General features: G+C 53.4%; 2 protein-coding genes across 8 annotated transcripts in view; both read left to right on the top strand.

Moving 5' to 3' along the window:
* The window catches only part of chl1 (cell adhesion molecule L1 like), a 163,873-nt gene extending 162,782 nt beyond the window's left edge, over positions 1-1,091 (top strand). Inside the window, exon 24 of the mRNA XM_031901367.1 lies at positions 640-1,091. Within this exon, the coding sequence (XP_031757227.1) occupies positions 640-820 (181 nt within the window). The 3' untranslated portion in view covers positions 821-1,091. The remainder of the gene's footprint in view (positions 1-639) is intronic.
* A 4,731-nt stretch (positions 1,092-5,822) lies between these two features.
* The window catches only part of nisch (nischarin), a 51,881-nt gene continuing 35,280 nt past the window's right edge, over positions 5,823-22,423 (top strand). The window contains exons 1-12 of one of the 7 annotated variants that reach the window (XM_031899904.1): positions 5,826-6,462; positions 8,614-8,697; positions 11,070-11,252; positions 12,986-13,034; positions 14,670-14,833; positions 15,045-15,140; positions 18,001-18,096; positions 19,544-19,696; positions 20,321-20,389; positions 20,945-21,130; positions 21,998-22,126; positions 22,200-22,313. In XM_031899904.1, coding sequence (XP_031755764.1) covers positions 6,391-6,462; positions 8,614-8,697; positions 11,070-11,252; positions 12,986-13,034; positions 14,670-14,833; positions 15,045-15,140; positions 18,001-18,096; positions 19,544-19,696; positions 20,321-20,389; positions 20,945-21,130; positions 21,998-22,126; positions 22,200-22,313 — 1,395 coding nt within the window. In that variant the 5' untranslated portion in view covers positions 5,826-6,390. 7 annotated transcript variants of the gene reach the window in all.

Here is a 22,423-nt window from a genome sequence, read left to right as displayed (position 1 = left end):
TAATGGGGGCTCAGCACAGACGTACGTTGGGGGCACCTGGCGACCCCACTGGGCAGTGATTGCCATTGGCCTCCCTGTGGGGCAGTAATGGGGGCTCAGCACAGACGTACGTTGGGGGCACCTGGCGACCCCACTGGGCAGTGATTGCCATTGGCCTCTCTGTGGGGCAGGACTGGGGGCTCAGCACAGACGTACGTTGAGGGCACCTGGCGACCCCACTGGGCAGTGATTGCCATTGGCCTCCCTGTGGGGCAGTAATGGGGGCTCAGCACAGACGTACGTTGGGGGCACCTGGCGACCCCACTGGGCAGTGATTGCCATTGGCCTCCCTGTGGGGCAGTAATGGGGGCTCAGCACAGATGTATGTTGGGGGCACCTGGCAATCCCACTGGGCAGTGATTGCCATTGGCCTCTCTGTGGGGCAGGACTGGGGCTCAGGGCTTAGTACTGGGAGTTCTGATCCAGTCTGGGCACAACCTGCTCAATGTTATCTCTGTCTCCGTGTGGCTTCTCTAGTTGCCCCCACAGGTACAACTGGGGCAGTCTATTGGGGCAGGAACACTGAATGGAACGTAGACAGATGGGCCCAACGTTGGGGAAATATCGTATAAAGACGAATGTTTCTTTTGGTTCCCATAGTGATAAGAAACCCCTGAATGAGAGCGCCGACTCCCTGAGTGACAGTTCCGAGAGCTCGTGCAGTATGGACAGTCTCGTGCAGTACAGCGACGGGGAACACGAGCAGTTCAACGAGGACGGTTCCTTTATTGGAGAATACACAGAAAGCAGAGACAGAAGCTCCAAGGAAATGCCCCACTAACTGCCCCCTACAGACTCTGTGCCAGCCCTGAGTGGCATTCTGCATTCTATAGCATTGCCCAATGGGCAGACTTTGCTCTGGCAGAACTGGCTCTGCAGCTGGTACCTGGGCAGAAGGGGCGGTGCCAATCATGCCAATGGCCTTGGAAGGATTGAACTTGTGGATCATTAGCAATGTCTGCGTTCCTACGGACCCGCCTGGTACCTGGCGCTCTGGGCCCACTGCTCTGCAATTCTTACAAAATAATAAATAGAGGTTTTGCGCTCACGACCAGGGACTGCACTGCCTGTGAGTCTGACATCTCTCTTTGTAATGAGAGAATATGGGAATTCATTGTCCTTCCCATTGTACCAGTGATGTGTGGGTCAGGCAGAACTCAACCCATATGTCACTATTCTGCCCAATGTTCTGTACCAGTGATGTGTGGGTCGGGCAGAACCCAACCCATATGTCACTATTCTGCCCAATGTTCTGTACCAGTGATGTGTGGGTCGGGCAGAACCCAACCCATATGTCACTATTCTGCCCAATGTTCTGTACCAGTGATATGCGGGTCGGGCAGAACCCAACCCATATGTCACTATTCTGCCCAATGTTCTGTACCAGTGATGTGTGGGTCAGGCAGAACCCAACCCATATGTCACTATTCTGCCCAATGTTCTGTACCAGTGATGTGTGGGTCAGGCAGAACCCAACCCATATGTCACTATTCTGCCCAATGTTCTGTACCAGTGATGTGTGGGTCGGGCAGAACCCAACCCATATGTCACTATTCTGCCCAATGTTCTGTACCAGTGATGTGTGGGTCGGGCAGAACTCAACCCGTATGTCACTATTCTGCCCAATGTTCTGTACCAGTGATGTGTGGGTCGGGCCAGAACCCAACCCATATGTCACTATTCTGCCCAATGTTCTGTACCAGTGATATGCGGGTCGGGCAGAACCCAACCCATATGTCACTATTCTGCCCAATGTTCTGTACCAGTGATGTGTGGGTCAGGCAGAACCCAACCCATATGTCATTATTCTGCCCAATGTTCTGTACCAGTGATGTGTGGGTCGGGCAGAACTCAACCCATATGTCACTATTCTGCCCAATGTTCTGTACCAGTGATGTGTGGGTCGGGCAGAACCCAACCCATATGTCACTATTCTGCCCAATGTTCTGTACCAGTGATGTGTGGGTCGGGCAGAACTCAACCCATATGTCACTATTCTGCCCAATGTCCTGTACCAGTGATATGCGGGTCGGGCAGAACCCAACCCATATGTCACTATTCTGCCCAATGTTCTGTACCAGTGATGTGTGGGTCGGGCAGAACCCAACCCATATGTTACTATTCTGCCCAATGTTCTGTACCAGTGATGTGTGGGTCGGGCAGAACCCAACCCATATGTCACTATTCTGCCCAATGTTCTGTACCAGTGATATGCGGGTCGGGCAGAACCCAACCCATATGTTACTATTCTGCCCAATGTTCTGTACCAGTGATGTGTGGGTCGGGCAGAACCCAACCCATATGTTACTATTCTGCCCAATGTTCTGTACCAGTGATGTGTGGGTCGGGCAGAACCCAACCCATATGTCACTATTCTGCCCAATGTTCTGTACCAGTGATGTGTGGGTCGGGCAGAACCCAACCCATATGTCACTATTCTGCCCAATGTTCTGTACCAGTGATGTGTGGGTCGGGCAGAACCCAACCCATATGTCACTATTCTGCCCAATGTTCTGTACCAGTGATGTGTGGGTCGGGCAGAACTCAACCCATATGTCACTATTCTGCCCAATGTTCTGTACCAGTGATGTGTGGGTCGGGCAGAACTCAACCCATATGTCACTATTCTGCCCAATGTTCTGTACCAGTGATGTGTGGGTCGGGCAGAACCCAACCCATATGTCACTATTCTGCCCAATGTTCTGTACCAGTGATGTGTGGGTCGGGCAGAACCCAACCCATATGTCACTATTCTGCCCAATGTTCTGTACCAGTGATGTGTGGGTCGGGCAGAACCCAACCCTCCGTGTGAGACGGCTGTACGACTGTTTCCCTTTTCAGACTGATACATGAATAAAACCCAATATTAGTACAATAAATGAATAGTTATGAGAAGACTATCGGTACCAGGTGGTACTGCTGTGGGTTCCATACAGCAATAACCCACTAGAGACCACAGACTGTAGGTGGAATAACGACTGCCACTATTACTCTATTAACAGATATTAACTAATTAGAACATTAACTTGTAAATTAATCTCATGAAAACCAGACAGTGTAACCATAGCCACGCCCCTTGTAAGTGCTAGAGCCCGCCCCTGTTTCCAGGCAGAACCAACCATTGGCTCCAAGCCCAGGTAAAGCCCTTCCCACATAAAACTGCCTTTCCAATAGCAGATGAAATGCCAATTAAACATGTGGAGACCTAGAGGTGCCAAACGTACCAGGGATGCCGGTCCTGTTTTATGGCTTTATCTGGACTGTTTCAGTGTAATGGCGCCATCCATGGGCCAAAACCAGTCCTTTACACCGAGTCGGCAGCTTATCTGCCCGTGTAAGGGCCATCGAAGCGCCACCCCCTGAAATCGCCCAGATCTCCATCGGCAGGTTTGGTTTTTCCATCGGATCGGGGACTACATTGGCTTGTTGAACCAACGCTGCCTATACCGCCATTTATAATCGAATTAGCCCCATTTCGGCCACCTGTAGGTACTTCAACACCGCGATGAGATCTGACCACGTAAACCCTTTAATACCGATCTACCCGAACGCAAATGTGGCCCAGAGCGAGTCTATAAAGGCAAATACGAGGGGGGGGGAAGGGCGGGGATGCGAGGGGGGGGAAGGGCGGGGATGCGCGAGGGGAGGGGAAGGGCGGGGATGCGCGAGGGGAGGGGAAGGGCGGGGATGCGAGGGGAGGGGAAGGGCGGGGATGCGAGGGGGGGGAAGGGCGGGGATGCGAGGGGGCTTACTGGTTAGTTCCACAAGAAACAGGCAATAGAAACAGCCAATAGAAAGCCGCAATCTTTTGACAAGCACATAAATGTATTTAGGGGCAATTTCAGTCCCACGGGTCCCATTAATAACGAGTCGCCCAAGCTGTGGTGACAAAGTCTGAAAAGCTGAAAATGAAAAAGCAAAAGAATGAGCCCCCCCCCCGGGGTAGAGGCAACGTGTGCGTTCAGTTTATTGCACCAATGCTGTTGCTTTTCTAATGAGAAAATGTCTCTTTATTCCCCGCCCTCAGTGTATCCCCCCGACAATGAGCAGCAGCCTCCCCCCATCTAGATTTGCTGGGAAGGTAAGTGGCCCAGTAGGAAGTGACAGGTAGCCGCTATCGTCTGTCTGGCTATCAGTATCGGAACAAAGCCGGGGGTCGGTGCCCAGACAGTGAGACCCCCCCAGGCCTGGTCACATGATCCCCATCTAGGGGTGACTGATAACTCCCTATTGTTCCCAAACGAGTCGGGGGTCTCAGCGCATAGCAGGGTGAGCACCCCCATGGTTAGTTAGGAGACTAGGGGTGCAGGCACCTCAGGGTCGGCTTCTCCCCAATTACTCAGTCGGTAGGGAAGGGAGACATTTGGGGATTTCTAACTAAAAGTCAACACAAAGGGCAGATTGAATGCAATCCCCCCCCCGGGTCCCTGGTTCTGACTCTATTCAGCCTGACGGGTCCAACCCATTAATTGTCCGGGTTCAGTTGCACCGAGAGCTCAGACATTTGCTTTTCCTTTCTGTAATAATGAGAAATAAATTGAACTAAAGGGTAACTAAGCCGGGCTGGTTTACATAGTGACATTTTATTTCTATGTTTCTATTGGGCAGATTACTGTTTGGGTTTCACAAGGCTGAGAACGGAACCGACAGCTGAGACCCAAACAGGCCCAAGGGAAACCAAGGGTCCCACCCAAACAGGCCCAAGGGTCCCACCCAAACAGGCCCAAGGGTCCCACCCAAACAGGCCCAAGGGAAACCAAGGGTCCCACCCAAACAGGCCCAAGGGTCCCACCCAAACAGGCCCAAGGGTCCCACCCAAACAGGCCCAAGGGAAACCAAGGGTCCCACCCAAACAGGCCCAAGGGAAACCCACCCAAACAGGCCCAAGGGAAACCCACCCAAACAGGCCCAAGGGTCCCACCCAAACAGGCCCAAGGGAAACCAAGGGTCCCACCCAAACAGGCCCAAGGGAAACCAAGGGTCCCACCCAAACAGGCCCAAGGGAAACCAAGGGTCCCACCCAAACAGGCCCAAGGGAAACCAAGGGTCCCACCCAAACAGGCCCAAGGGAAACCAAGGGTCCCACCCAAACAGGCCCAAGGGAAACCCACCCAAACAGGCCCAAGGGTCCCACCCAAACAGGCCCAAGGGAAACCAAGGGTCCCACCCAAACAGGCCCAAGGGAAACCCACCCAAACAGGCCCAAGGGAAACCCACCCAAACAGGCCCAAGGGTCCCACCCAAACAGGCCCAAGGGAAACCCACCCAAACAGGCCCAAGGGAAACCCACCCAAACAGGCCCAAGGGTCCCACCCAAACAGGCCCAAGGGTCCCACCCAAACAGGCCCAAGGGAAACCAAGGGTCCCACCCAAACAGGCCCAAGGGTCCCACCCAAACAGGCCCAAGGGTCCCACCCAAACAGGCCCAAGGGAAACCCACCCAAACAGGCCCAAGGGTCCCACCCAAACAGGCCCAAGGGAAACCCACCTGTTGGCCCCCACTTACCATGTTAATTAGGATTTACCCCCCCCCCTCCCCCCTCTGCCCCCCAACTTCTCTCTTCCTGGATTTTCCCTTTTCATTCTGTCCCCAAATGTCAGTTTATCCCCCTCTCCCCATTCTGTTCCCCACTTACCCTGCTCGCTGCCCCCTTCCTTTATTGCCCCACATCCCCCCTCTGTTTTACACTTGTAAGGGGGCAAATGTTAGAATTATAATGGCTCCCTGAAGCCCCACAGGGAACCTGTCACTGCCAGCCGGAGCCGCGCCTCCCTTCCAACAATTCCCCGCCCAGATATCCAACGCTGCACCACGATTGGCTGAGCGGATGCCCAGATATCCAACGCTGCACCACGATTGGCTGAGCGGATGCCCAAATATCCAACGCTGCGCCACGATTGGCTGAGCGGATGCCCAAATATCCAACGCTGCGCCACGATTGGCTGAGCGGATGCCCAAATATCCAACGCTGCGCCACGATTGGCTGAGCGGATGACAGGACTGAGAGGCGGGACGTGAAAGGAAAATGGCGGCTGTGAGGCAGGACTGGGCGGAGGAATTGAGATCACAAGGTATATGGGCGGGGCGAGAGAGTTGGATACACTTGAGGCTCCGCTTTGTTGGGAGGGGCCGCAGGTTGAGGGCGTGGCGAAGAATCCAAAAGCTCCGGCACCGACGTTGGGTCTAGGAAAAGGGGCGGCCCGGAGATTGTATGGGCGTGGCTAAAGTCGCTGTTTGGCTTCCCTGTGACTGGAGGCGGGGTCTGGTTCAGTATGGGGCGGGGTCTGGCCTGGAACTGACTGGAGACCGGGGACTAAAGTGATTTGGGGCAGAAGACCTGGGGCTGTGGGATGGAGGACGAGGAGGCAGAGGAACGACGGGAGGTCCGGGTTGTGGGCTCCGAACTGGTGGAGAACTACACGGTGTGTGTTATTGTGTGTGTGTCAGTGAGTGTGAGTGACTGTGTGTGTCAGTGAGTGTGAGTGACTGTGTGTGTCAGTGAGTGTGAGTGACTGTGTGTGTCAGTGAGTGTGAGTGACTGTCAGTGAGTGTGTCAGTGAGTGTGTCAGTAAGTGTGACTGTGTGTGTCAGTGAGTGTGACTGTGTGTGTCAGTGAGTGTGTGTGTCAGTGAGTGACTGTGTGAGTGAGTGAGTGTGAGTGAGTGTGTGTGTCAGTGACTGTGAGTGTGTCAGTGAGTGTGAGTGACTGAGTGTGACTGTGAGTCTGTCAGTGAGTGTGAGTGTGTCAGTGAGTGTGAGTGACTGTGAGTGTGACTGTGAGTCTGTCAGTGAGTGTGAGTGTGTCAGTGAGTGTGAGTGACTGTGTGTCAGTGAGTGTGAGTGACTGTGTGTGTGTGTGTCAGTGAGTGTGAGTGACTGTGTGAGTGTGTCAGTAAGTGTGAGTGACTGTGTGTGTGTGTGTCAGTAAGTGTGAGTGACTGTGTGAGTGTGTCAGTGAGTGTGAGTGACTGTGTGAGTGTGTCAGTAAGTGTGAGTGATTGTGTGTGTGTGTGTGTGTGTGAGTGACTGTGTGTGTGTCAGTGAGTGTGAGTGAGTGTGTGTGTCAGTGAGTGTGAGTGAGTGTGTGTGTCAGTGACTGTGTGTGTCAGTGACTGTGAGTGTGACTGTGAGTCTGTCAGTGAGTGTGAGTGTGTCAGTGAGTGTGAGTGACTGTGAGTGACTGTGTGAGTGTGTCAGTAAGTGTGAGTGACTGTGTGTGAGTGACTGTGTGTGTGTGTGTGTGAGTGACTGTGTGTGTGTGTGTGTGTGTGTCAGTGAGTGTGAGTGACTGTGTGTGTCAGTGACTGTGTGTGTCAGTGACTGTGTGTGTCAGTGACTGTGTGTGTCAGTGAGTGTGAGTGACTGTGAGTGTGACTGTGAGTGTGTCAGTGAGTGTGAGTGTGTCAGTGAGTGTGAGTGTGTCAGTGAGTGTGAGTGACTGTGAGTGTGAGTGACTGTGTGAGTGTGTCAGTAAGTGTGAGTGACTGTGTGTGAGTGACTGTGTGAGTGACTGTGTGAGTGTGTGTGTGTGTGTGTGTGTCAGTGAGTGTGAGTGACTGTGTGAGTGTATCAGTAAGTGTGAGTGACTGTGTGTGAGTGACTGTGTGTGTGTGTGTGTGAGTGACTGTGTGTGTGTGTGTGTGTCAGTGAGTGTGAGTGACTGTGTGAGTGTGTCAGTGTGAGTGACTGTGTGAGTGTGTCAGTGTGAGTGACTTTGTGAGTGAGTGTGACTGTGTGAGTCAGTGAGTGTGAGTCAGTGAGTCAGTGAGTGTGAGTCAGTGAGTGTGAGTCAGTGAGTGTGAGTCAGTGAGTGTGAGTGACTGTCAGTGAGTGTGAGTCAGTGAGTGTGAGTGACTGTCAGTGAGTGTGAGTCAGTGAGTGTGAGTGACTGTCAGTGAGTGTGAGTCAGTGAGTGTGAGTGACTGTCAGTGAGTGTGAGTCAGTGAGTGTGAGTGACTGTCAGTGAGTGTGAGTCAGTGAGTGTGAGTCAGTGAGTGTGAGTCAGTGAGTGTGAGTCAGTGAGTGTGAGTCAGTGAGTGTGAGAATGACAAACTACCCCCCCACTAATTATTTATAGGGGCCCGGCTTTAGGGCTGTGACACACGGGGGGGGGGATCAGTCAGACACTGCCCTCCCATTGGTTAGAATGGAAATTGCCGGAGGGAGGGGCATACGCAGCGCTTTGATTTGCCGAAGTTTCCTCTCAAGGCGCCTGTGGGACATCGCAGCGTATGCCCCTCCCTCCGGCGATTTCCTTTCTAACCAATGGGAGGGCATTGCATTGTCCTGTGGCGACTAATCTCCCCGTGCGTCACAGCCCTTACTGTGAGTCCTGCCCCCCCCCACAGTCAGTGCCAGGGTGCCCCTCACATACACCCCCTTACTGCCCCCTCACTCCCCCCTCACATACACCCCCTTACTGCCCCCTCACTCCCCCCTCACATACACCCCCTTACTGCCCCCTCACTCCCCCCTCACATACACCCCCTTACTGCCCCCTCACTCCCCCCTCACATACACCCCCTTACTGCCCCCTCACTCCCCCCTCACATACACCCCCTTACTGCCCGCAGGTTTATATCATTCAGCTCCGCGCTGGGAGTTTCCACTGGGAAGTGAGACACCGATACAGCGACTTCTATGATCTCCATGAGAAGGTGAGTGTTGTACGGAGTGTGGGACCCATGGGCGCCTCCTGGGGTTGTGTCCGCCTGTACCCACCTGTGTGCCTGCCTGTACCACCTGTGTGCCTGCCTGTACCCAACTGTACCCACCTGTGTGCCTGCCTGTACCCAACTGTACCCACCTGTGTGCCTGCCTGTACCACCTGTGTGCCTGCCTGTACCCAACTGTACCCACCTGTGTGCCTGCCTGTACCACCTGTGTGCCTGCCTGTACCACCTGTGTGCCTGCCTGTACCCAACTGTACCCACCTGTGTGCCTGCCTGTACCACCTGTGTGCCTGCCTGTACCACCTGTGTGCCTGCCTGTACCACCTGTGCCTGCCTGTACCACCTGTGTGCCTGCCTGTACCACCTGTGTGCCCGCCTGTACCCAACTGTACCTACCCGTGTGCCCGCCTGTACCCAACTGTACCTACCCGTGTGCCTGCCTGTACCCAACTCTACCTACCCGTGTGCCTGCCTGTACCCAACTGTACCTACCCGTGTGCCTGCCTGTACCCAACTGTACCTACCCGTGTGCCTGCCTGTACCCAACTCTACCTACCCGTGTGCCTGCCTGTACCCAACTCTACCTACCCGTGTGCCTGCCTGTACCCAACTGTACCTACCCGTGTGCCTGCCTGTACCCAACTGTACCTTCCTGTGTGCCTGCCTGTACCCAACTGTACCCACCTGTGTGCCTGCCTGTACCCACCTGTGTGCCTGCCTGTACCACCTGTGTGCCTGCCTGTACCACCTGTGTGCCTGCCTGTACCACCTGTGTGCCTGCCTGTACCCAACTGTACCCACCTGTGTGCCTGCCTGTACCACCTGTGTGCCTGCCTGTACCCAACTGTACCCACCCGTGTGCCTGCCTGTACCACCTGTGTGCCTGCCTGTACCCAACTGTACCCACCTGTGTGCCTGCCTGTACCCAACTGTACCCACCCGTGTGCCCGCCTGTACCCAACTGTACCCACCCGTGTGCCCGCCTGTACCCACCCGTGTGCCCGCCTGTACCACCTGTGTGCCCGCCTGTACCACCTGTGTGCCCGCCTGTACCACCTGTGTGCCCGCCTGTACCACCTGTGTGCCCGCCTGTACCACCTGTGTGCCTGCCTGTACCACCTGTGTGCCTGCCTGTACCCAACTGTACCCACCCGTGTGCCTGCCTGTACCACCTGTGTGCCTGCCTGTACCACCTGTGTGCCTGCCTGTACCACCTGTGTGCCTGCCTGTACCACCTGTGTGCCCGCCTGTACCACCTGTGTGCCTGCCTGTACCACCTGTGTGCCTGCCTGTACCACCTGTGTGCCTGCCTGTACCACCTGTGTGCCTGCCTGTACCACCTGTGTGCCCGCCTGTACCCAACTGTACCTACCCGTGTGCCCGCCTGTACCCAACTGTACCTACCCGTGTGCCTGCCTGTACCCAACTCTACCTACCCGTGTGCCTGCCTGTACCCAACTCTACCTACCCATGTGCCTGCCTGTACCCAACTCTACCTACCCGTGTGCCCGCCTGTACCCAACTGTACCTACCCGTGTGCCTGCCTGTACCCAACTGTACCTACCCGTGTGCCTGCCTGTACCCAACTGTACCTACCCGTGTGCCTGCCTGTACCCAACTGTACCTACCTGTGTGCCTGCCTGTACCCAACTGTACCTACCTGTGTGCCTGCCTGTACCCAACGGTACCCACCTGTGTGCCTGCCTGTACCACCTGTGTGCCTGCCTGTACCACCTGTGTGCCTGCCTGTACCACCTGTGTGCCTGCCTGTACCCAACTGTACCCACCTGTGTGCCTGCCTGTACCACCTGTGTGCCTGCCTGTACCACCTGTGTGCCTGCCTGTACCCAACTGTACCCACCTGTGTGCCTGCCTGTACCACCTGTGTGCCTGCCTGTACCACCTGTGTGCCTGCCTGTACCACCTGTGTGCCTGCCTGTACCCAACTGTACCCACCTGTGTGCCTGCCTGTACCACCTGTGTGCCTGCCTGTACCACCTGTGTGCCTGCCTGTACCACCTGTGTGCCTGCCTGTACCCAACTGTACCTACCTGAGTGCCCGCCTGTACCCGCCTGTGCCCCAGCAGCACGGGGCTTCAGCAGAAGGAATGAGGGGAGCGTTCGGGCCGATGCCACACCAGGGGTATGGCGCATATTTTCGGCAAGCCTTGGCTTCGGGCCAAACACTGAGCCTCATTTGCATATTTAAATGTGGGACAAATCAGAATTTAGCACCATGTTTAGCACAGAGCTATTGGCCGGAGCGGAGTCACGTGACTGTAAGGGTTGGCATTGCCGTGGGCAAACCCCGTATGGCCGCTGATTGGCGGAATAATGAAACCGCTTCTCTCTTTCAGTTGACGGCGGAGAATAAAATCGAGAGGAACCTTTTGCCCCCGAAGAAGATGATCGGGAAGAACTCGAGAAGTTTGGTGGAAAAGCGGCAGAAAGATCTGGAATTGTATCTGCAGACGCTGCTTGGCACGTTCCCCCTCGCTGTGCCCAAAGCCCTGGCACGCTTCCTGCATTTCCACCTCTATGTAAGTGCCCCCCCCCCGGGGTCTGACTGGCACCACCCTGTGCCCCATACCCTGTGATATCCCAGAACCTGGTACGTAGGGTCCGATACACAGCGCTTTCCCCAGTGCCAGTCTCCGTGCCAGTCTCCGTGCCAGCTCTGCGCTCTCAGAGTTTTGTGCTGATTTCTTTCTATGCTATGTGCCAACTTCCATACCCACTGCCAGCTCCTTACGGGGAGGCCTCGCCATTGGTTGGAAGTAGCTGTAACAATAATCCCAACCAATCCCCCCCCAGCCCAATAAATAGTGTCTGTGGCACCTTATAGCCCCCCTGGCATTCCCAGTACCCAGAGGCACAAACAGCCCCCCCAGCCCAATAAATAGTGACTGTCTGTGGCACCTTACAGCCCCCCTGGCATTCCCAGTACCCAGAGGCACAAACAGCCCCCCCCCAGCCCAATAAATAGTGACTGTCTGTGGCACCTTACAGCCCCCCTGGCATTCCCAGTACCCAGAGGCACAAACAGCCCCCCCCCCCCAGCCCAATAAATAGTGACTGTCTGTGGCACCTTACAGCCCCCCTGGCATTCCCAGTACCCAGAGGCACAAACAGCCCCCCCCCCAGCCCAATAAATAGTGACTGTCTGTGGCACCTTACAGCCCCCTGGCATTCCCAGTACCCAGAGGCACAAACAGCCCCCCCCAGCCCAATAAATAGTGACTGTCTGTGGCACCTTACAGCCCCCCTGGCATTCCCAGTACCCAGAGGCACAAACAGACCCCCCCCCCCAGCCCAATAAATAGTGACTGTCTGTGGCACCTTACAGCCCCCTGGCATTCCCAGTACCCAGAGGCACAAACAGCCCCCCCCAGCCCAATAAATAGTGACTGTCTGTGGCACCTTACAGCCCCCCTGGCATTCCCAGTACCCAGAGGCACAAACAGACCCCCCCCCCAGCCCAATAAATAGTGACTGTCTGTGGCACCTTACAGCCCCCCCTGGCATTCCCAGTACCCAGAGGCACAAACAGCCCCCCCAGCCCAATAAATAGTGACTGTCTGTGGCACCTTACAGCCCCCCCGGCATTCCCAGTACCCAGAGGCACAAACAGCCCCCCCCCCCCAGCCCAATAAATAGTGACTGTCTGTGGCACCTTACAGCCCCCCCGGCATTCCCAGTACCCAGAGGCACAAACAGCCCCCCCCCCCAGCCCAATAAATAGTGACTGTCTGTGGCACCTTACAGCCCCCCTGGCATTCCCAGTACCCAGAGGCACAAACAGCCCCCACCCCAGCCCAATAAATAGTGACTGTCTGTGGCACCTTACAGCCCCCCTGGCATTCCCAGTACCCAGAGGCACAAACAGCCCCCCCAGCCCAATAAATACTGACTGTCTGTGGCAACTTACAGCCCCCTGGCATTCCCAGTACCCAGAGGCACAAACAGCCCCCCCCCCAGCCCAATAAATAGTGACTGTCTGTGGCACCTTACAGCCCCCCTGGCATTCCCAGTACCCAGAGGCACAAACAGCCCCCCCAGCCCAATAAATAGTGACTGTCTGTGGCAACTTACAGCCCCCCCAGCCCAGTACCCACAGATTGCCAGTCCTGCCTGTTGCACCAAAGGCAGGAATATAAATCTCCATATAACGTTGCTATGGGGGCGCTGACTCCCCCTTTTTGCCTTTGCACCAGAATGAATGAATGAATTACAGGAACAAGAGCAGTTTTAACCCTTAGTTTCTCTCCTGTAGGAAATCCATGGAATCGCTGCAGTTCTGGCCGAGGAGCTTTTCCATAAAGGTAATTTCTCTCCCGACTTCTGGAATGTAATATTATTGCCTGTCCTATCGGTATTCCTGCATCCGCCCAGCGTGCCGCACCATTGTTATAAAGGGAGATAGACATTTGGGGGGGGGGGGGATATAGAGGGTCACTCACTGGCACTGATATGGGGGGGATATAGAGGGTCACTCACTGGCACTAATATGGGGGGGATATAGAGGGTCACTCACTGGCACTGATATGGGGGGATATAGAGGGTCACTCACTGGCACTGATATGGGGGGGATATAGAGGGTCACTCACTGGCACTGATATGGGGGGATATAGAGGGTCACTCACTGGCACTGATATGGGGGGATATAGAGGGTCACTCACTGGCACTGATATGGGGGGATATAGAGGGTCACTCACTGGCACTGATATGGGGGGGGATATAGAGGGTCACTCACTGGCACTGATATGGGGGGGATATAGGGGGTCACTCACTGGCACTGATATGGGGGGATATAGAGGGTCACTCACTGGCACTGATATGGGGGGGGATATAGAGGGTCACTCACTGGCACTGATATGGGGGGGATATTGAGGGTCACTCACTGGCACTGATATGGGGGGATATAGAGGGTCACTCACTGGCACTAATATGGGGGGGATATAGAGAGTCACTCACTGGCACTGATATGGGGGGGATATAGAGGGTCACTCACTGGCACTGATATGGGGGGATATAGGGGGTCACTCACTGGCACTGATATGGGGGGGATATAGGGGGTCACTCACTGGCACTGATATGGGGGGGATATAGAGGGTCACTCACTGGCACTGATATGGGGGGATATAGAGGGTCACTCACTGGCACTGATATGGGGGGGGATATAGAGGGTCACTCACTGGCACTGATATGGGGGGATATAGGGGGTCACTCACTGGCACTGATATGGGGGGGATATAGAGGGTCACTCACTGGCACTGATATGGGGGGGGATATAGAGGGTCACTCACTGGCACTGATATGGGGGGGGATATTGAGGGTCACTCACTGGCACTGATATGGGGGGATATAGAGGGTCACTCACTGGCACTGATATGGGTGGATATAGAGGGTCACTCACTGGCACTGATATGGGGGGGGATATTGAGGGTCACTCACTGGCACCGATATTGGGGGGATATAGAGGGTCACTCACTGGCACTGATATGGGGGGGATATAGAGGGTCACTCACTGGCACTGATATGGGGGGGATATTGAGGGTCACTCACTGGCACTGATATGGGGGGATATAGAGGGTCACTCACTGGCACTGATATGGGTGGATATAGAGGGTCACTCACTGGCACTGATATGGGGGGGATATAGAGGGTCACTCACTGGCACTGATATGGGGGGGGATATTGAGGGTCACTCACTGGCACTGATATGGGTGGATATAGAGGGTCACTCACTGGCACTGATATGGGGGGGGATATTGAGGGTCACTCACTGGCACCGATATTGGGGGGATATTGAGGGTCACTCACTGGCACTGATATGGGGTGAAATCAGAGAAAATGGTGTTAAATGAGGGAAATGCACGATGTACTGGTGGGACCCCCCAAAGCAGTGTGACATGGGGGGGAGGCCTCACTGTACTCACTGTGCTTGTTTGGAACAGGGGAGCAGTTGCTATTGGCCGGAGAGGTATTTACCGTGACCCCACTGCAGCTCTATGCCGTGACGCAGTTACTCCGACGCGCCAAGCCCACCTGTAGCACCGGCGACGCCAGGAACGACCTGGGGCACATCATGGATTTTGCTTGTAGACTGAAATACCTCCGGGTAATTGCCCCTTGGGTTCTTCTGCCCATCGCTGCCCATAAAGCACTAATATATATATATGAGTGTGAGTGTGAGTGTATATATGTGAGTGTGAGTGTATATGTATATGTGAGTGTATATATGTGAGTGTGAGGGTATAGATAGAAAGATTCTGTTAGGAAGCTGGATGATATTTTTGCAGCATTTTGCAACCTCAGTTTTTCTGTTTCAGATCAGCGGCCGGACCGGTCCTGTTGGGACGAGTAATATCCATGAGCAGTCTCTTCCCTGTGACCTCTCCATCTTCAAATCCCTCTGTCAGATTGAGGTACGGGGGGGCCCCCTGTGTCATATCTATATATATATATATCTATACATATATACATATATATATACATACATATTCGGCCCCTTGAACTTTTCCACATTTTGTCACATTACAGCCACAAACATGAACCAATTGGAATTCCACGTGAAAGACCAATACAAAGTGGGGACATGGGAAAGACCAATACAAAGTGGGGTACACGTGAGAAGTGGAAGGAAAATCATACATGATTCCAAACATTTGTTACAAATAAATAAGTGCAAAGTGGGGTGTGCGTAATTATTCAGCCCCAAGCGCTGATCAGAAATGCAGCCAAGAGGCCCATGGTGACTCTGGGGGGGCTGCAGGGATCTACAGCTCAGGGGGGGGAATCTGTCCAACAACTATTAGTCGGGCACTGCACAAAGTTGGCCTTTATGGGAGAGTGGCAAGAAGAAAGCCATTGTTAACAGAAAACCATAAGAAGTCCCGTTTGCAGTTTGCCACAAGCCATGTGGGGGGGGCTCTGGTCAGATGAGACCAAAATGGAACTTTTTGGCCAAAATGCAAAACGCTATGTGTGGCGGAAAACTAACACTGCACATCACTCTGAACCCACCATCCCCACTGTCACATATGGGGGGGCAGCATCATGCTCTGGGGGGGCTTCAGCAGGGACAGGGAAGCTGCTCAGAGTTGATGGGAAGATGGATGGAGCCAAATACAGGGCAATCTTGGGAGAAAACCTCTTGGAGTCTGCAAAAGACTTGAGACTGGGGCGGAGGTTCCCCTTCCAGCAGGGCAACGACCCTAAACATAAAGCCAGGGCAACAATGGGTTAAACCCAAATATATCCATGTGTTAGACTGGCCCAATCACAGCCCAGATCTAAATCCAATGGGGAATCTGTGGCAAGATCTGAAACTGCTGTTCCCAAAGGCTGACCATCTAATCTGACTGAGCTGGAGCTGTTTTGCAAAGAAGAATGGGCAAGGATTTCAGTCTGTAGATGGGCAAAGCGGGTAGAGACATACCCTAAAGCCTGGCAGCTGGAATTGCAGCAAAAGGGGGTTCTACACAGTATTGACTCAGGGGGCTGAATAATTACGCACACCCCACTTTGCACTTATTTATTTGTAAAAAATGTTTGGAATCATGTATGATTTTCCCTCCACTTCTCCCATGTACCCCACTTTGTATTGGTCTTTCCCATGGAATTCCAATAAAATGGATTCATGTTTGTGGCTGTAATGTGACAAAATGTGGAAAAGTTCAAGGGGGCCGAATACTTTTGCAAGCCACTATATATATATATATCATGGTGAGGGGGTTGGGGAATGCCCTGCCGGGCGGTGTTGGGTAGGGGGTTCCTCACGGTGAGGGCAGTGAGGGGGTTGGGGAATGCCCTGCCGGGGGATGTTGGGTAGGGGGTTCCTCACGGTGAGGGCAGTGAGGGGGTTGGGGAATGCCCTGCCGGGGGATGTTGGGTAGGGGTTCCTCACGGTGAGGGCAGTGAGGGGGTTGGGGAATGCCCTGCCGGGGGATGTTGGGTAGGGGGTTCCTCACGGTGAGGGCAGTGAGGGGGTTGGGGAATGCCCTGCCGGGGGATGTTGGGTAGGGGGTTCCTCACGGTGAGGGCAGTGAGGGGGTTGGGGAATGCCCTGCCGGGGGGTGTTGGGTAGGGGGTTCCTCACGGTGAGGGCAGTGAGGGGGTTGGGGAATGCCCTGCCGGGGGATGTTGGGTAGGGGTTCCTCACGGTGAGGGCAGTGAGGGGGTTGGGAATGCCCTGCCGGGGGATGTTGGGTAGGGGGTTCCTCACGGTGAGGGCAGTGAGGGGTTGGGGAATGCCCTGCCGGGGGATGTTGGGTAGGGGGTTCCTCACGGTGAGGGCAGTGAGGGGGTTGGGAATGCCCTGCCGGGGGATGTTGGGTAGGGGGTTCCTCACGGTGAGGGCAGTGAGGGGGTTGGGGAATGCCCTGCCGGGGATGTTGGGTAGGGGGTTCCTCACGGTGAGGGCAGTGAGGGGGTTGGGGAATGCCCTGCCGGGGGATGTTGGGTAGGGGGTTCCTCACGGTGAGGGCAGTGAGGGGGTTGGGGAATGCCCTGCCGGGGGATGTTGGGTAGGGGGTTCCTCACGGTGAGGGCAGTGAGGGGGTTGGGGGAATGCCCTGCCGGGGGATGTTGGGTAGGGGGTTCCTCACGGTGAGGGCAGTGAGGGGGTTGGGGAATGCCCTGCCGGGGGATGTTGGGTAGGGGTTCCTCACGGTGAGGGCAGTGAGGGGGTTGGGGAATGCCCTGCCGGGGGATGTTGGGTAGGGGGTTCCTCACGGTGAGGCAGTGAGGGGGTTGGGGAATGCCCTGCCGGGGGGTGTTGGGTAGGGGGTTCCTCACGGTGAGGGCAGTGAGGGGGTTGGGGAATGCCCTGCCGGGGGGTGTTGGGTAGGGGGTTCCTTACAGCGAGGGGGTTGGGGAGTATAAACCCCCCACAGTTCTTTGGTGGGAAAGCCTGTTGCCTAGCAACCATAGTGAATGCCCTTAGCAATAAATCTGCCCTTTGCTGCTTTAGCCGGGGGTCGGGCCTGGCAGGGAGGTTTTCTAGCCGAGCCCAAAGCTCTGGGGCAGTTTCTGCATTAATGGAACCAGTTGTTTTGAGTTATAAGTAAAAGAAATGACACTATTGGTCTCTGTGAGTGCAGTTACCCCATTCCCACAGGCTCCTCCCCTCCGTGTATCACTGGGGGTAACAATCTGCAATATCCCTGCCCGATGGGGCAATGTGCTAGGGGGCATTGGGCACAGCTCATTAGGAGAGGCTGAAGGGGCACAAATGGCTCTTATTATTTATATCATGTATTTATTATCTGTGTGTTCCATTAACAGGTCAGTCAGTGCAACGCCCGGCTCCTCAGCGGCCTCACTTCCTGTAGGAGGAGTTTAGCCACCATCAGCATCCACTGCTCCGCCTCTTCCATGAAGGTGAAATTCCTTATGGGCCAGTAACCCCACCCCCTCTGCCCCCTACAGTACTTTTTGCCCTGCTCCAAAAATGCACTCTGAGTATCACTCATGTATTATAAGGGATAATGTACCCCCTACTGTAAATGATAAGGATATTAGCAGTCACTGAGGGGTTCTGTGCCCCCCATATAAAGGCACAAGGCTGCAGGCTGAGTTATACAGGGAACTCTGAGTATCACTCATGTATTATAAGGGATAATGTACCCCCTACTGTAAATGATAAGGATATTAGCAGTCACTGAGGGGCTCTGTGCCCCCATATAAAGGCACAAGGCTGCAGGCTGAGTTATACAGGGAACTCTGAGTATCACTCATGTATTATAAGGGATAATGTACCCCCTACTGTAAATGATAAGGATATTAGCAGTCACTGAGGGGTTCTGTGCCCCCCATATAAAGGCACAAGGCTGCAGGCTGAGTTATACAGGGAACTCTGAGTATCACTCATGTATTATAAGGGATAATGTACCCCCTACTGTAAATGATAAGGATATTAGCAGTCACTGAGGGGTTCTGTGCCCCCCATATAAAGGCACAAGGCTGCAGGCTGAGTTATACAGGGAACTCTGAGTATCACTCATGTATTATAAGGGATAATGTACCCCCTACTGTAAATGATAAGGATATTAGCAGTCACTGAGGGGTTCTGTGCCCCCCATATAAAGGCACAAGGCTGCAGGCTGAGTTATACAGGGAACTCTGAGTATCCCTCATGTATTATAAGGGATAATGTACCCCCTACTGTAAATGATAAGGATATTAGCAGTCACTGAGGGGTTCTGTGCCCCCCATATAAAGGCACAAGGCTGCAGGCTGAGTTATACAGGGAACTCTGAGTATCACTCATGTATTATAAGGGATAATGTACCCCCTACTGTAAATGATAAGGATATTAGCAGTCACTGAGGGGTTCTGGGACCATATAAAGGCACAAGGCTGCAGGCTGAGTTATACAGGGAACTCTGAGTATCACTCATGTATTATAAGGGATAATGTACCCCCTACTGTAAATGATAAGGATATTAGCAGTCACTGAGGGGTTCTGTGCCCCCCATATAAAGGCACAAGGCTGCAGGCTGAGTTATACAGGGAACTCTGAGTATCCCTCATGTATTATAAGGGATAATGTACCCCCTACTGTAAATGATAAGGATATTAGCAGTCACTGAGGGGTTCTGTGCCCCCCATATAAAGGCACAAGGCTGCAGGCTGAGTTATACAGGGAACTCTGAGTATCCCTCATGTATTATAAGGGATAATGTACCCCCTACTGTAAATGATAAGGATATTAGCAGTCACTGAGGGGTTCTGGGACCATATAAAGGCACTAACAGTAAGAGGTATACAGGAGGAAAGGGATAGTGGTTCCTATGGGCTCAGGTTCTGGCTCTGTTTCCCATTACAGGACATTCTGGTGCCGGAGGCCTATGACTTTGAGCAGTGGGAGCCGGAGGGAGTGGCCCCTGGGAGCCCCATTACTGCAGTTGTGCCCAAGTGGAAAGTGCTCACAACTCTGGATCTGAGCCACAATCGGATCTCCTGTATCGATGAGTCTGTTGTAAGTGAATCTCCTCCTCTGTGTCGGCTCCTGCAGTGGGAGGGGCCAGACTGTTACAAACTGGCAGTTTTATGGCTAGGGCTCGGGCTGAACACACTGACAGGGTTCATGAAGAAATATCGATTTTTAGTTACTTTTCCCACTAAACGGGGCAAAATGTCACATTAAAAGTAAGAGACCTTCCTGGTTCTTACGAGTTGGTTACTAGCGAGCTGCAACACTCAAACGTCCCTGAAACATTGTAACATTTAAAGGGACGGTTCACCTATACATTCATTTTGTAGTATGTTATGCCCTGTCCCTAGCAACTTTGCAGTTGGTCTTCATTATTTAATTTTTTATTGTTTTTTGAATTAGTTGCCTTCTTCTTCTAACTCTTTACAGCTTTCAAATGGGGGTCACTGACCCTCCCAGCCTCTTAGCTATCCCATACCCTAGCACTTTAGTAGCCTCCTTGGGGTTCTCTGGGTATTCTCCCTCTCTCTGTGTTTTTGCCCCTTTCTGTATTAATGCCTGCCATTGCTCTGCGCCCCCTTTTTGCTGCTGATGGAACCCCCATACCCAGAGCGGCAGCCACGCCAGTTGGGAATGAAACCGTTGTCTCTTTATTTATTTTATTTGCAGAAACTGATTCCTGAGATTGAATTCTTGGATTTCAGTCACAACGACATCTCTACAATAGAAAATCTGCAGGTAACCGAACCCATTGCTGTCAGTCTAATGTATCATAAGTGCCCCGGGTACTGCCCCCTGGCCTGTGCCAGCCCATTGCTATCAGTCTAATGTATCATAAGTGCCCCGGATACTGCCCCCTGGCCTGTGCCAGCCCATTGCTATCAGTCTAATGTACCATAAGTGCCTCGGGTACTGCCCCCTGGCCTGTGCCAGCCCATTGCTATCAGTCTAATGTACCATAAGTGCCCCGGGTACTGCCACCTGGCCTGTGCCAGCCCATTGCTATCAGTCTAATGTACCATAAGTGCCTCGGGTACTGCCCCCTGGCCTGTGCCAGCCCATTGCTATCAGTCTAATGTACCATAAGTGCCCCGGGTACTGCCCCCTGGCCTGTGCCAGCCCATTGCTATCAGTCTAATGTACCATAAGTGCCCCGGGTACTGCCCCCTGGCCTGTGCCAGCCCATTGCTATCAGTCTAATGTACCATAAGTGCCCCGGGTACTGCCCCCTGGCCTGGACCGGGGAATTTCTCTCTATAGAACAATAACCCCCCGTCTTGGCTTTTCTCACAGCACCTGTACAACCTCATTCACTTGGACCTGTCCTACAACAAACTGGCAGACCTGACTGGCATCTACACTAAGGTTGGGAATATCAAGACTCTCAGTCTGGCCGGGAACGTACTGGAAAGTCTCCGCGGCCTCAATAAATTGTATTCACTTGTTAACCTGGATCTGAGCCAGAACAGAATTGAGCAGGTTAGTGCTATATACAGCATTGGCCGGGTGCTGATCCACAGAACACATCCAATATTTGAAAAGCACTCACGGCAAACAAAATATCATCAATATTGATGATATTTTGTGTAATAGTAATCAAATGCCCCGGGTGCTTGCAAAAACCATGTATATAGCAAGACAATGAGCCGCACACACAGGGACTTAGTTAGAAAACAAAAATTTTTTAATGAAAACGATCCAACGTTTCGAGCACCAACTGTGCTCTTCCTCAGGGTTTGTCCCTGAGGAAGAGCACAGTTGGTGCTCGAAACGTTGGATCGTTTTCATTAAAAAAATTTTTGTTTTCTAACTAAGTCCCATATATATATATATATATTTCTCTTGTTACCCTGGGACTGAGGCAGAACAGTGTATAACCTACGGGGGTTGGGGGGGGAGGTGAGTGTATAACCTACGGGGGGGGGAGGTGAGTGTATAACCTACGGGGGGGGAGGTGAGTGTATAACCTACGAGGGGGGGTCAGTGTATAACCTACGAGGGGGGGTCAGTGTATAACCTACGAGGGGGGGGTCAGTGTATAACCAACGGGGGGTCAGTGTATAACCTACAGGGGGTAAGAGTATAACCTGCGGGGGGGGGGGGTGAGTGTATAACCTACGGGGGGGTCAGTGTATAACCTACGGAGGGGTGAGTGTATAACCTACAGGGGGGTTAGTGTATAACCTATGGGGGGTAAGAATATAACCCTTACCCCATTAGGGTTTGCCCCCCAGCCTTACCGCCCCATATCGTGTTTATGTTGCTCCCCATAGAGAAGGTGCAGGTTGGTGACTATCCCTTGTATGTAGATGTACGATGCCTTCATATGATTGGTTTGTTTCCCAGTTGGAAGAAGTAAGGAACATCGGGGGGCTGCCGTGCCTGGAGGGGGTGCTCCTCGCTGGGAACCCTCTCACTGTCATTCCGGATTACAGGACCAAAGTTCTGGCGCTGTTTGGGGACAGAGCGTCTGAGGTGAGGCCGGTCACTCGAGTGTTAAACTGAGCTTTGGCCAATAGGATCCTGAGATTCTGTGTTGTTCCACTAGGTCTGTTTGGACAGTACCAGAACCACAGAGAAAGAGCTGGACACGGTGGAAGTGCTGAAGGCCATACAGAAATCAAGGGACGCACGGAATAAATTGGCTTCTTCTGAGAAAAAGGTTGGAACTTCCAGCTCTGAAATGTCTCTTAAAGGGAAACTAAACCCCCAGAATGAATATGTAACCAACACACATTTTGTATCATGTTTAGTGACAAACTGGAATATATA

Source organism: Xenopus tropicalis, chromosome 4, assembly GCF_000004195.4.
Source record: "Xenopus tropicalis strain Nigerian chromosome 4, UCB_Xtro_10.0, whole genome shotgun sequence".
In the NCBI taxonomy this organism is placed as follows: Eukaryota; Metazoa; Chordata; class Amphibia; order Anura; family Pipidae; genus Xenopus; species Xenopus tropicalis.
Note: the sequence above shows the minus strand (reverse complement) of the source record. Positions and strands in the feature narration are given on the sequence as shown.